The sequence below is a fragment of the Aquarana catesbeiana genome, linkage group LG05 (genome assembly GCF_042186555.1).
Source record: "Aquarana catesbeiana isolate 2022-GZ linkage group LG05, ASM4218655v1, whole genome shotgun sequence".
In the NCBI taxonomy this organism is placed as follows: Eukaryota; Metazoa; Chordata; class Amphibia; order Anura; family Ranidae; genus Aquarana; species Aquarana catesbeiana.
The window spans coordinates 591,826,907-591,841,800 of record NC_133328.1 but is presented as its reverse complement, the minus strand read 5'-3'; the positions used below and the strand labels follow the sequence as shown (position 1 = coordinate 591,841,800).

At 40.3% G+C, this 14,894-nt stretch overlaps 1 protein-coding gene across 1 annotated transcript in view; it reads right to left on the bottom strand.

Annotated features, from left to right (window-relative positions):
* Window positions 1–14,894, bottom strand: part of LOC141146080 (fibrocystin-L-like) — a 364,397-nt gene that overhangs the window by 39,041 nt on the left and 310,462 nt on the right. The window contains exons 63-70 of the mRNA XM_073632840.1: window positions 11,577–11,703; window positions 9,279–9,400; window positions 8,115–8,205; window positions 6,369–6,517; window positions 6,153–6,275; window positions 3,827–3,938; window positions 2,735–2,851; window positions 8–173 (exon numbers count right to left, since the gene is read on the bottom strand). Coding sequence (XP_073488941.1) covers window positions 8–173; window positions 2,735–2,851; window positions 3,827–3,938; window positions 6,153–6,275; window positions 6,369–6,517; window positions 8,115–8,205; window positions 9,279–9,400; window positions 11,577–11,703 — 1,007 coding nt within the window. The remainder of the gene's footprint in view (window positions 1–7; window positions 174–2,734; window positions 2,852–3,826; window positions 3,939–6,152; window positions 6,276–6,368; window positions 6,518–8,114; window positions 8,206–9,278; window positions 9,401–11,576; window positions 11,704–14,894) is intronic.

Here is a 14,894-nt window from a genome sequence, read left to right as displayed (position 1 = left end):
AACTTACTTCACATCTGGTCGGTGGATGAAGACTTTCTGGTCCTCCGTACTGTCCACTAGCATCAGTCTGGAGACCTCTATGGGGTGCTGCAAGTCTTCATTTTCAGGGTTGGTCATGAACATCACATTGGCCTCTCCAGAGCACACATTTGTGTAATTCACAAATGTTGTATCTAAAAATTAAACAACGCTCTTATAAAATGTTTGGCAGTAAAAGACATAAAATACACAAGACATATACTGTATAAAGTGCATGGCAGAAAATAGTCAAAAGAACACTAAAAACAGCTCCAGACAAGTAACAGCATAATAAAGTTATTTCAATTATTCATTAATTATATTTATTAATAATTATTAATTATTATTCGTAAATAGACCATGTGATGGGGAAATAACTCTGAAATGCTGCAGGTATAGTGTTGGCCATCCTTTCATGGCTGAATGCCACTAGACACCCCTTCCCCACATTCTTGGTGATCAATCACTATGATGGACAGCCTCACTGGCCAATGGGAATGTACAGGAGTAAGGGGTGGGAAAGTATTACCACTGTCAGTAAGAGTGGAAACTAGTCAGAATAGCCCAACATTCAGCTATTACAAGAGGGTCTGGGTGGCTGTTGTAGGTATTCCTACAGTCAGTGCAGCTGTTAGAAATCACAGGACCCCATACAGCCTACTAGACAGGGCCCCCATGGAAAGTGATTGATGACATAGATTTATCAGTGCCTTTCTCTGCAACCTCCGCTGCACAGATGAATTAAAAGGAAGCACTCTGAGGCTTCCTACTCATTCACAAACTGAAACTCAGTAAATACAGTTTACTATGCTTCCATGATGAATGGACACAGGTGTGATTGGTACTGATCACTCACCGTGTTCATTCAGGAAAGGGAGGGGCCAAAAAACATATTAACCTTCCATGGATGGAAATATCCATCTGTGTGCCTGTAGCAGCTTCCGGCAGGAGAGGAGAGAAGGGAAGCCAGCAGCGCTGCGAGGGAAAGGGGCACACAGAGGAGCTCGGACAGCAGATGGAAGCGACACATGTACTAGAACCAATCACCCTGCAGCTGGAGACAGTGAGAGGAGGAGAAGCTGTGAGCGCTGCAGGGAGGGGGGGCAGAAGAGGATTGGTGTCTGTAACAAGACAGTACAGTTGGCCCTTCTAAAATGGGCCCAGGCCCCCCATTTTAAACTGATGGGGCCTAGGCCCATTACAGGAGGGTTGACTGCCTTATCAGCAGCCCTGCCTACAGTAGTATTGGGTTTTAGCATAAGGCCTGGTTCACATTGATGCATTCTTCATTGTCAGTGGCAGCCTTGTTGCCTCTCCCTTCCATGCTTTCAGCCTGACAAAAGCACATGGTGCAGGGGGGAGGGAGGAGGAGAATACTTCTATTATGCTTATATTTGCCATTTTGATGCATTTCCATTGAAATCTCGGAGGCAAAAAATTGCACTGCACGTACCAAAGTAGCACAGATACCTTCCTCAAAGTCACTTTGCAGTTGTGTTGCACTGATGTGAACAGGCACCACTGAAATCAATGTTATTTCCGCTGTTATGAACCAGTAAATTAGCTATCAGCTAGCAGAAATAACTAAATATGTACTTATACCAGCTTCCCTGAGTGCTGTACAGTAGCACTTTAATTGGGAGAGGAAGCCTCACAACTCTCCTGGATTGCATAGAAATGGCCTCATCAATGAGCTGCTACTCTAAAGCCTCCTACACACGATCGGATTATCCGACGGGAATTGTGTGATGACAGGCTGTTGTCGGAAAATCCGACAGTTTGTACGCTCCATCGGACAATTGTTGTTGGATTTTCCGCCAACAAATGTGGGATAGCATGCTTTAAATTCATCCACCAACAAATGTGTGTTCCCGGATTATCTGATCTTGTGTACAGAAGTCCTTCGGACAAAACTCCAAAGTACAAACACGCATTCTCAGAAGCAATGCTAACCATAACACAACATTAGCAAAAGTTGCCCAAAGGGTGGCGCTAAAGAGCTGAAAAACCACGTAGTTTCGTGTTTGTTGGCCGACAATTCTTTACCGTTTGTATGCAATACAAGTTCCTGGCCAAGGCTCTTCGGACAAAAGTCCTACGCTTTGTCCGATGAAAATCCGATCGTGTGTATGAGACTTTAGTATCCAGTAAGAGGTATGGGGGTGGGGTGGAAAGTTTTTGAATAAGGAAGCTGAGTTTCATCAGCCATTTTTTCATAGTCATCCCTCAGATAGATGAACACCAATACTATTGAACTGTGGACAAGGAGCATGCCTCCTGCTGTAGGAGTAAGGCAGAAAATATACATGGAGCATATACTAAGACTGGGGAGTGATATAGGCAAATTGACTGTTTATTTTGCAAGGGAAGTTGCTCTATGAAAAGTAATTTTCCCCAGAGCTTAGTGAATGTGGTAAAATTTCACTTTGCAATGAACACCCAATCATGTGCAAGGAAGATAAAAAAAAATGCATTTTTGCATGCACCTGATTGGATGAAGGAAGTCAGCACAGCTTCACCTCATTCAATATTCTAGAGCAAATTCTCTTGCAAAGTGCAACTTTCCTTGCAAAGTGAACAGCCTATTTGCCTTTAGTAAATCAACCCCTGTGTGATTGAGCTTATGATTTATGTCTGGACTATCGAGTAAATCATAAACAACATGCATATGAACCTAGGAGCGGTTATGAACATATAAGGTCCTATGAATTATTACCTTCCACGGTCATTAGTCCACTGATTGCATTGTAGTTCAATAATCCTGCCATTGGCTTTCCTGGGGCCGAGTTATGACCAGAGGCAAAGGTTGGCCAGCAGATGCCACTTCTGCCTCCTGTTGGAGAAAATACAACACATATCACATCTTGTATCTATAAACTTACACAATAAAGGATGATTTCTGACAAAAGTGCAAAGTCCTACAATAGATTGTACTATGCCATGTAGCAACTTGTTTTTATTGACATGAGCAGCTGTAAATATAGATATGACCTGTAGCATCAACTACTGGTAAAATATTATGTTTACACAATTTTTCTCTTGCAATTGCTCTGGATGTAATCCATGATCGCTCATTGGTCATACTTTCCTTTCTGTCAATAATTGTCCACATAATGGACATAGGAGAAAACATGTTGTACTCCCCAAGTACAAGCAAAGGGAAAATACATGTTTACAACATCTTACTAATGAGCCCAGAAAATCCAATGGTTCTAGAAGGCTAAACATTTTTTACCTTAATGCATCCCCTGTATTAAGGTAAAAATGTCCCAGTAATTGTATCATCCCTCAACTCCCATCCTCACTTGATCCAGCGCCACTACAGACCCACTTATTTAAAATATAACTAAAGGCAAACATATTTTTTTGTTTTGGACACTGTGAAGAGAGATTAGAACGCCTGTCAGGTTGTTATTGCTATCTGTTCTCCTTTTTAGGGAGATACACACTCTTTATTTGTCCCGTTAACATCAAAAGTGAGGGTAAAAAAAACCCCAAATTTTGGGTTGTCCCCAGAAAAGTATTAGAGGGGATAACTTCCAAAACGGACATTAGGCTCTGACAGCCATGGTGACAACCTGAAATTCCCTCAGTTTGGTGGGATTTCCTTTCACTACCTGTTTTGGCTGTGAGACAGGAAGTGAAGGGAATTCTCCCCAAAGAAACGGACACAGGTTATTACCCTTCCTTACTCTATCCAAAAGGAAAAAAACAATTGTCTTTAGTTCTACTTTAACATGCAGCAGAAGATTTTGTTCATCTGAAGACCTAACATTTTTCATTATATCATTGTTAATGTAGAGTTTACCTGTCGGAGGTCTGCGGCTGCGATGCTGGCCAGAAAGTTTAATGTTGGAGTCACTGTCCGTGAGAATATCAGAGCAATCAAAGTTGGGACTGCTCCCAACAAGCACCGAATTCTGGAAAAAAGACAGAAGAGCTTATTGTAAAAGGGAATTAAGGAACCACTAAACACAACTCAGTGGCTTAATAAAATAAAAAAAATTTTTTTAAATTTGGAAAATTTTCGGCCAGTCTTCCAACTGGGCCCAAATGGCTTAAATCTATGACAATAAAACGAATGAACATTATACAGAGCTGCACAGTTTTTTTAATATCTACTGGAGCTCCTTGATTGCAGAGGCTGTTTTCTGGAAAAGGTGAACCTAGCCTTTAAATGAGCTTATTCATTAATTAAAAGCAGGATGACCTGGTTGATAGGTCTTGGCAATACATCTCAATCATTAATAATATACACAAACACTAAGGGAGATTTATATGTGATTTTTAGCCTGGGTACACACTATAGCGATGTGGGAACACGTGCGATTCCAGCTCCGGATCCCGCATCACATCTCTCCCACAGGCAATTCACACTGCCCTCTGCGAACCGCTGTGGGTATCAATACAATGTTAATGACACCCCCAGATCGGTTCACAGATCGCAGTGCGAACTGTGGATTCAGACCTGAATCAGATCGCATGTGAACACCCATGTGATCTGATTCCAGTGCGGGAAAAAAAGTCCCTGCACCTTTTTTATGCAAATCCAGTTCAGCCATACAACTGTATGGTTGAATTCGCATTGCACAGACATTGCATGTGATCCGCACAGCAATGTGGGTGCGAATCACATGCGATGTCTGTGTTCGTATATGTGTGAACCCAGGGTTAGGATACCAAAGAGGACAGACAGTATAGGATAAAAATTATATTATTGTATTAATATACATCTGGTAAAAATCAAATATATGGCAATACATACATAGTTCCTCTCATTTAGTTGAAGTGATACATATAGTTACATTCTTCTTTTGTTTTCTAATCCCTAATATCACCACTTTCCTTATATATAAGTACCATTTTTTTCTCTTACATGGCAGCGTCTACGCACCCTCCTGTGTGCTTTGTTGTGAAGGAGAAGGAAGAATGTAAAAGAAAAAAATATTGGCATCTTTAAAGTCCCATATAAAATCTCCTTTAGTGCCCCTGTACAGGTATATATTTGAATAGGACTTTCTGGAAAATATTTTTTTTTAGTATAGGATAGACAAGGGAGAGGTTAAAAATGCTCCAGTTTTTTTGCTGTCTGTGCCATGGGGAATTAAAACCTTGGGGAAAAGGGGTGAACAAAGAAACCAAACTTAAGTTTTTATTTTTTTAATCCTATAGTCACCCATCAGCTGGGTAATTACTGTGTTTTCAATAAATATATTAAGTGCATTAAACTGTGGGCATGGTAAATACTTAAAGCTTAGTATAAGGTAGGAAATATATTGGGCATATAACAAAATACTTAGGTTATGATTTTTTTGTCTAGAGTTCAAATGTTTTAGTGGAAAGTAATATATTAACAATAATAATCTAGTCTGCCTAGTAAGCATACCGAAGACTGTTCCTTTGAAAATAAGAATTAATTTGTCAATGTGTTTACCCAAGATTTACACAATTTTCACTCATATTTCTGATTGAATTTTACGTGGCAAGCCTTGCATAAAAGTTTTAAGAATATTGGACAAAACATTGAAAAATGGACCCCCATTATCTGATACCATGATGCAAGAGAGGGTGACCACAGACAAAATATTTTTCAGGGTTTGAGATAGATAGATATATATATATATATATATATATATATATATATATATATATATATATATATATATATGTGTGTGTGTGTGTATATATATATATATATATATATATATATATATATATATATAATATGTGTGTGTATTTATTTAATTATCTACAAATAAATGGGACTATTTATTTCCACAGAGACTGGACAATATTATAGATTTTTGGAAATATTGAGATCAGGGGTAAGATTTTAGTGAAACTGACTTTGTTGTGGGGCTGCTTTTTGGCACACATGAAGGACAGTTGGAGGGAGATTCTGTAACCCACAAGAGCCATTTGAAGTGAATTGCTTCCATATAAATCACAAAAAACACCCTTATTTCACCCTACCCAATGACTATTGCATTTTGCCAACACTAAATCTCCCCAAAAATCTTCCAATTTTGAGGATATGAAAACTTTGAATTCCTCTCAACCCCATTAGACATGCATCTATTTTAGTAACACATAAATCATCAGAAATTCCAGTATCTGATGACTGACTTTCATACCGTGATCTGAACAGTCTTATTGGAGATAACGTGAGAAACTGAAGGAGGAGTGTAGACTATAGAAAGTATACCCATTCCATTGTCTGCCAGGATCACATTAGAGATCTGCAATGAGGAGACGGTCTACAAAACACAATACAGACAGCAAAGTTTAGACCGTGTTTTACAAAAACATATGACACACCTACTGTATATGTCTGTTCTTCTATACATTACCTGGGCGTAGATTCCATAATCCCAGCATTTCCATATCAAAAACCCTCTCACACGTGAACACACTGGAAGGCCATCTGCATTCATGTAAATGCCATATAACCCACCATAAGCTTCATTGTTGTACCATGCTGAAGCAGGATTAGAGAAACCTGTAACAGCAAAATAGTCAACTGTTTAACCTCTAAAATACAAGAAAAATACATATGTGATAAGAGGGCACCAGCCCAAATAAAATGTAATTGACTGCCGCTGCCCCTTTAAGTGTAAACCGCACTAAAGAATAATCAAAAAATATAAAGTTAGGCGCTACCCCCTTTAGGATCAATGACGTGAACACCAAACAAATATGAATAAAAATTAAACAACAAATGTCCACATGAATTGTTAATTAGATAAAAAAATATGCAATAATCATGTAATGTTTATACAATGTACAGACGTCTTCCTGACCACCGTGCCTTTAAGTCACTATGGGAAATTACTTCTTCCTTTGTCCAAAAAAAGTGCTTCACTATGTGTGGTAAAATTACTCACTCACCAGATATTTGCAGCCATTAAAGGCCTGCCCAGCCTTAAAAACTGAACCAGAGGTGGAAATGGGATGGATCCAGTATCACCATGAGCTTCAATGCAGGTTCTCTTTCATCAACGACAAAAGCCACAAGCCCAACAAAATAATCCTTTCCTAGTGTAGTAAATGTATTAAAAAAGAGGAGTTGCATAAATAAAAGTCGTATGCACGCACATATTAATGGTGCATGAGGGGCACCAGCACAAACAGCTCATAGTCAGGAGCTGAGGCTCTGCTGCTGTCATCACTTCCGGGCTCATGGCTCTGTGATCACAACAGCGGTGAGCTGATATTGTTCCCTAAGAGCTGTTTGTGTTAAAATGTGAGTGCATATAACCTATTTATGTGACTTCCTGTTTTAATAAATTTACAAATAATCTAAATTATGAAAGTATTATCTTGTATTGTATTATCTTGTTGGGTTTGTGGCTTTTGTCGTTGATGAAAGAGAATCTGTATTGAAGCTCATGGTGATACCGGATCCATCCCATTTCCATCTCTGGTTCTATTTTTAAGGCTGGGCAGGCCTTTAATGGCTGAAAATACTTGATGAATGAGTAATTTTACCACACATGGTGAACACTTTATTTTTTGGATTAGGAAGAAGTAATTTCCTATTGTCACTTAAAGGCACGATGGGTGGGAAGACATTTAGACATTTTATGGACATTATTTGATTATTGCATATTTATCTAATTAATGATTCATGTGAACATTTGTTGTTTATTTTTAATTGTATTCATATTTGTTTGGTGTTAACGGCATTGATCTTAAAGGAGTAACACCTATTTTAAATTTTTTTGTTTAACTATTTAACCTCCGATGATGTTTTAAAGAGCAACTCCACTGATCAAGATTCTTGCAGGGCCTTAAAAACACATTTGTCAACCGCCCATTTAGAGCCTCCTGAAATCCTCCCTTTAGCTAAATATAATAACCTATCCCACTCCTTCTCAGTCTTCATGTTGCAGAAGTCCACCTTGGATAAGCTCCGGTGTTGGATAGTGTTAGCACTTACCTAGGTAAATGATGATCCTTAACCATGACCCCCTCAAGTAATGGTGTTTCTTCTTGGCAAATAGACTTGGGGTAGTAAATTTCAAATCATATTGATCAAAATAATATTAAAGGAAATCTTTGTGTTTCTATGTAAAATATACAAATCAAATTCTCACCTGAACAAGGTTCACCATTAATTTGATATGCTGCTCGTTCAAATCCTGCCACTATATTATTCTGTAGTACAACGTGGCTGCCTTCATTAATCTAAATATGGACAAGATATATTTTTGAATGTAATATTATCATATAATATCATTTGACTAACACACAACACAGTATAAGCTTGGTAAAACATAAGGCTTTGGGGAAGTTGTACCCTATACACAAACTTGTCTCAAAAGGGGGCCCTTAACATGCATTCCACTCAAGCCTTACCCAGATGTCTGAGCTTAGAGGATTTATTAAACCCTGCTATGCAATGCGTGCAAACTTTGCACAAACCGTCAGGTTTTAATACTGCAGCACTTGCACCTGCTGGCTGGCTTTACACAATGCTTTCCATTAATTATTCAGTTTACTTGGACAGACACTATTTTTAGACATTATACTGAAAAGATATCAGCTAATATTTTCCAGCTGACATGTAGCTGACACCTGCCTGTCTATTAAATAGCTTTTTTTCCAGCAAAAACAGGTGATGTCTTAGGAATATCTTAAAATAATGCTACTGGTAGGCTTCATTTATGACTGCTGGTACACAATACTGCCATCTCCTAAATGCCTGTGTTTTTTATTTTATTTTTGGGGGGTTCTGTTTGGAAATACTACATCACGATCCCAGCATTTGGCTCACGGTTACAGTACAACCCCATTAACTTGAATATGTTTCATTCAGTGGCGGTACTGCCCACCGAATGTGACAGAAGGATCATTTTTGCCACATCATGAAGCAAAGCATCGCATCCATGGCATGTGTACATCCCTGTCCGGCTGCATTTGCAGCTCAAGGGAGGTACAAGTGTAAACCTAGCCTTAGACAGTTCTCATGGGAACAAGTGTCTTTAATGAAAGATTCCCTCTCTATTCCTTTTCTGATGGAGACTCACAATTTTGGATTCACCCTCCATTTCATTTCTGGTAGCATTGTTGTTCAGGAAAATTAGAGTCAGCAATACAAACCTGACAGTGGTTCTCACTCCTCACCACTCTATTCACATCTAAAAAAATGTTGCCTTTAGTTTTACATTATATTGATTCATGTTATATTATTGTGCAGCTAATCACAAAGAACCATATAGACAATGAGCAAATATATCAGTATTACAAAAAATACCAACCGCTATTCCTGCATGCCAAAGGGTGTTAGAGGTCTCCATTCTATTTTGATATGTACCAGGCCAGACAGAAAGGGCCACAAGATTTCCTCTCACATTCACCCGATCTCCCAACACTCTAATTCCTGAATTAAATAAACAAAATTAAAAAAATGGTTGGCTATTTTACTTCATATAATTTCCTGTTATTAGTTACATGATGCTGGCACTGTGTAGTAATAGTCTAGCTTGAAGAAGGAGAGCGGCTGCCACATCAATCACAGCCTGTACGGTCAGGAAACGCGTCGCTTTCCAGTGACGTCATCCCTCCTCGCCTGGAAAACACCTGCGTTCCAAGCCTCATGTTGAGATGCCCTCTACTGCTGCCGGTGAAATGACCATCTAGCGGTGTATGGAGCTTACTACAGAGCACTTAAACAGGAGAATAAGGAGCGACTTCACTGATGACACCCCCCCGCTGGGACTCCTATATGCCTCATTATGACTCCTAAAATGTGAGTTGCCTGTGAAATGTTTATTTAATATTAAAAAACATTCCTATATCTGCACACGGAGGCGCCTCTCTCCCTTTGTGTTTTTCAGTATATTTTGGAACATGGTTTCTGTTCCTCCCTGATAGCAGCCCTGAATGTGGAATACCCCCCTTCCCCCTTCTCTCATCATCACCCCATATGATTTATGGACTCTTTTTACAACCATAGGACTGTGGACTTTTTGTTGTAACAAATAATTTTATTTTGCATATAATACTATGCCCACACAACACATAATCTAAAGATTGTGGGATATTGACTGTTCTAGCTTTTTGCCCCTTTACTTGTATATTCTCGGTATAATATACAAGGCATTGGAAATTTTGTGACAAAAGATACAATAGTAAAGTTTTTTTATTCATAAATTATTTAAGAGGAAGTTTGGGTATGACAATTTTAATAGTCCTGTTTGGTCCAATACAGTAAGTATGCAAGTTCCATACTTGGTCTATCCCTGTAGAAGCTGAAAATCACTGTAGTGGGCATCGGTACTACAGTGACTGTCACCGCCCCACCCCTCCACCTTATCCATCTGAGAATGCTTAGCATTCATTGGATTTAAATGCATAGTGTTCTCTGAATGGAGCCCATGCCTAGCTAGCAACTTCCTGTGTCCACAATGCAGCAGAGCAGCATGTTGGTACAAGTCTGGGAAGCTAGTGGGGATCAAAGGAGTAACAGTACCTACTACAGTGATTTCCAGCTTTCACGTGGATTCTGTAGGTATGGCACACACACACATACTTAATCCAAGCTGAAGCAATTATTATACAGGATTATTATACAGGATTTATATAGCGCTAGCAGTTTGCGCAGCGCTTTACAATGTAGGTAAACACTACACCAACATTACAATTCAAAACAAGTGGGTTAAGAGAAGCCCTGCTCCTGCAAGCTTACAATCTAAGAGGAAGGGGCTGGTGAAACAAAAGGTAGGGACTGTGAGGGATGAACTGATGAGGGGAGTAGAAGATTTGGTTGTTAGCTGGAGGCAGGACAGGCCACCCTGAAGAGATACATTTTCAGGAATTGCCTAAAAGTGGACAGAGTAGGATATAGCCAGACAGATTGGGGTAGTGAGTTCCAGAGGATGGGAGAGGCTCTGGAGAAGTCCTGGAGATGAGCATGGGAGGAGGAGATAATGTAACAATGTAAAAATTGTCATACCTAAACTTCAGGTTCAAGTCCAGAAAGTTATGTGTCCAAAGTTTCATACATGTGTGTTTAATGGACCTGCAAGTGGTTCTAAAGGCAGAAGGTATTTTACCTTACCTGAGCCCCATCTCGATCCAGCAATGTGCATGAGAGCAGTGGCTCTCCTGGGTCTCTCTCTACTCATTGGCTCACACAGGAGCAGGAGCCATTAGCTGTCAATCACAGCCAATGATCCAATGAGGAGAGAGTTGGGGGGAGGGGGGCTGAGCCATGCTATGTGTGAATGGACAATGTCCAGTCACAGGAGCGTGGCTCAGAAGCGAGACTTCTCGAGTGTCCCCATAGCAAGAGGCTTGCTATTGGGGGCACACGGCAGGGGGGAGTAGCCAGGACCGCTGGCTGGGGGACCCAAAAAGAGGGTTGGGACTACTCTGTGCAAAACCTTTGTACAGAATAGGTAACTATAAAATGTTTTTTTTTTTTTTTTTTTTTTTTTTTTTTTTTTTGGGGGGAGGTTTGTTTTTTAAATTACAACCTTTAGAATAAAGTTAACCCTATTTTAACCTATGATGACTTTTTAAACATTACATTTTTTTTAAATATTAATTTTTACCTTCTCCGACAGTGAAATGAATAACATTGTCATCAATGTTAAGTCCATTTGTGTAGAAAACTCCAATTGCTGGGGAGAATCCATTATGGAAGGCACATCCTTTGACATAGGATTTATTAGGTAATACCTTAAAAAAGAAATAAGAGACTTGGTTTCTACAGTAGCTAAATTGTTGTTTTTTTAACAATAATTTTATATCGAAACATTATAAATAATTTTTGGCAGCCTCTGGGGACATAAAAAGTAGCAGGCAATTTTAAGAATAATGTTAATGAATTATTTTATTATAGCGCATGCTTGGAGCAGACTGCCAGCAATGGTAATGAGCCAACATTATGTAAATGTAAACATGCTTAGGACAATCAAAGGTAAAAAACTATAAGCTAAAAGGGACCCATTTGCTATTGTTTTTTTTCTGTCCTTCTGACATCTCAACTCCATTCCTAGAATAAGTTGTCTGTCCGCATTATGTGTAAGCTGAAGTTTAGTAATTATTTTTTTTTTTAAACCAGGTACTTACATGAATGGTGAATCCCATGTGCTGGTGGCTGCTCTCTTCTTGAAATCTTCCATCCTCTGCCCCCAAATACTCCTGCAGCTTAGATCTTTTGGTGTTTCAGGGGGTAATATGGCTTCACTTTTCACAGGCACTTGTTAAAAGTGCCGACTATGTCCACCCTTTCCACCGCCCTCCTCCATTCATAGAAGCTGTATTATAGCTTCCAGCAATAAAAAAAAAAAAACGCTCTGTGAATGGAGGATGGGCAGATAAATAAAAGTCCCATTTCCTTCATTCATAGGGTGTTTTTCATTACTGGAGGAACTGATAGTACAAATTACACCACAATCAAATACTGCCACTAAACTCTGCGCAATTAACAGAGACCCTGGTCTGCTTTAGACAGGAAGTGAGGGGAACACAGGCAGATATGCATCTTTCTAAGGCTCCATTCACACTAATGCATGTTTTTCATGCTTTTTGCAGAAACGCAAGATAGTTTTAACATGGGTTCCTATGGAACATGTTCACATCAATGCATTTTTGTGCCTCTGCATTTTTGGAAAGGGTCAGGATCTTTTTCCCCACAGCATTCAGTGTTTTGCATGTAATAGTCTTTAATGGACCCGCATCGAAAACGCAAGTACTGCGCTTTTACCGCAATTTCACCACAGTTTTTTTGGCTTTACATTCACTGTAAAAAGCTGGTTGCTAAGGAGCTAGTCGGGAAGCCGTTCTTAACAACTGATGAATTCGGTGGTTGTGGGGGTCTGCGGGCGGGGGGCTTGTTAGAAACAGGAAGCACTCTTTAACAAGGGGGCCCCCAGATCCCGCCCCGCCCAATGACAATGAGTATTGGTATCAGGTACATTATAGTCCTTTATTAAAAATGTCGTCTTCTTCCCCCGCTTCTTCCTCCGTCGTCTTCTTCCCCCGCTTCTTCCTCTTTCTCAAGTCTTCTTCTTCCTCTGCCACTGCTCCGGCTGCTGCTCCCACCGCCGCTCCCTCTGCCAACCCACTAAAAATAAAAAATAAAATACCCTCCTCTGATGCTGTGTCCCGCCGTCTGCTATAATGTTGGACATTTCTTATATAACTATGGGGTGTGGCCATCAGATGGCATCATTCAGAGACCCCCTTGTGATGTCATGGACCCATCATGCCCCCGGGCAGTGATGTCACAAGGGGTCTGTAAATGACGCCATCCGCCCCATAGTTATATAAGAAATGTCCGACATCGAAGTGGACAGATCGACAGGACCCAGCCTCGGAGGAGGGTAATTTCTTTTATTTTCAGCAGGTCAGTGGCGGGAGCGGCGGCGGCGGAAGAAGAACACCAGACGAAGAAGACCAGAGAAAGAAGAAGAAGACCGTAGGAAGAAGAAGCCCCCCGCAGACCCCCACAACCACCGGCCAGGCGCTTGCTCGTCCCGTCCCTTTCCTCACCTGCTGAGCTGCATGGTGGGATAAGGGTCTGGTATGAATTTTGGGGGGGACATTTAAAAAAAAATGCTTTATATGGAGGTGTCACCTCCAAATCCATACCAGACCCGAAGCGACCCCACGCTGTTTTAGATTTTCTTCACAATATTTTTATGCCGGCAATTTTATTTATTTTTTTCCTTTAAGCTGTCAGCGGGGAACAAATCGCAGTAAAATCCAAAGCTAGAAAATTGTTTTTGGCTTTACATACAGCATAAAGGAAACCTGTACTGAGACAAATATGTAGGAAGCCATTGCTGACCTCCTTCTGAAAATTCTAGTGATCTGTCTCTCCCTGGCTATTATACTTTCTAAGTAACTGTCTTGTAGCAAGCAAAGTCTGAACTGTTACATATCAATGGCTTAGAAAGTACTGATTTAATAAATGTGGCAACCAGACGACTGATATTTAAAGCTTTAAGAGGAGCGCCTATGTAAAAATTAAAAGTCAGCAGCTGCAAAAACAGTAGCTGCTGACTTTACTAAACAGCCACTCACCTGTCCCACGTTCCAGCACTGTGCTTAGCCCAGCCGTTTTCACCCTGTGTATCTCTCTCCCCAGCATCTTTACTATGGGAACTTAGCTGTGACAGCTTGTGGCTTCACAGCTGGGTGCGCTGTGAATGGTCCGACAGTCTTCTGGGACCTGTCACGTGTCCTAGAAGACTGCGGAAGAGAGAGGGGAAGGAGAACTTCTGCTATCTAGGCAGTCGGAGCTGAAGTTGGAGCAGGTACCTGTCAAAATCGGGTACTTGCCCTCCCCTCCTCCCCAAAGCTCAATTTCACACACAGGAGCAGGGGAGGAGGCCTTAAAGTAGAACTTCCCCTTGTGGGTGAAGCTCTTCTTTAAGTTTAGATAAAGTAGAACTAAAGGACTAAATTAAAAATGGATTTGAAAAAAACGTTAATAAGTCACCGAGACCAGGTGGCTTTCACCCGAGAGTTCTTAAGGAACTTAGTCAAGTAATTGCCAGATCATTGTTCCCAATTTTTACGAACAGTCCACTGACTGGAATGGTACCAGCTGATTGGAGAAAAGCCAATGTGGCACCAATATTCAAAAAAGGGCCAAAATACATCCCTGGGAATTACAGACCAGTTAGCCTAACATCAATTGTATGCAAGCTCTTGGAGGGGATGATAAGGGACTAGATCCAAGATTTTAGCAATGACAATGGTATCATTAGCAGTAATCAACATGGATTCATGAAGAATCGTTCTTTCCAAACCAATCTATTAACCAGGTGAGCTTCCATCTAGATAAAGGAAGGCCCGTAGATGTGGTGTATCTGGATTTTGCAAAAGCTTTTGATACAGTTCCCCACAAATGTTTACTG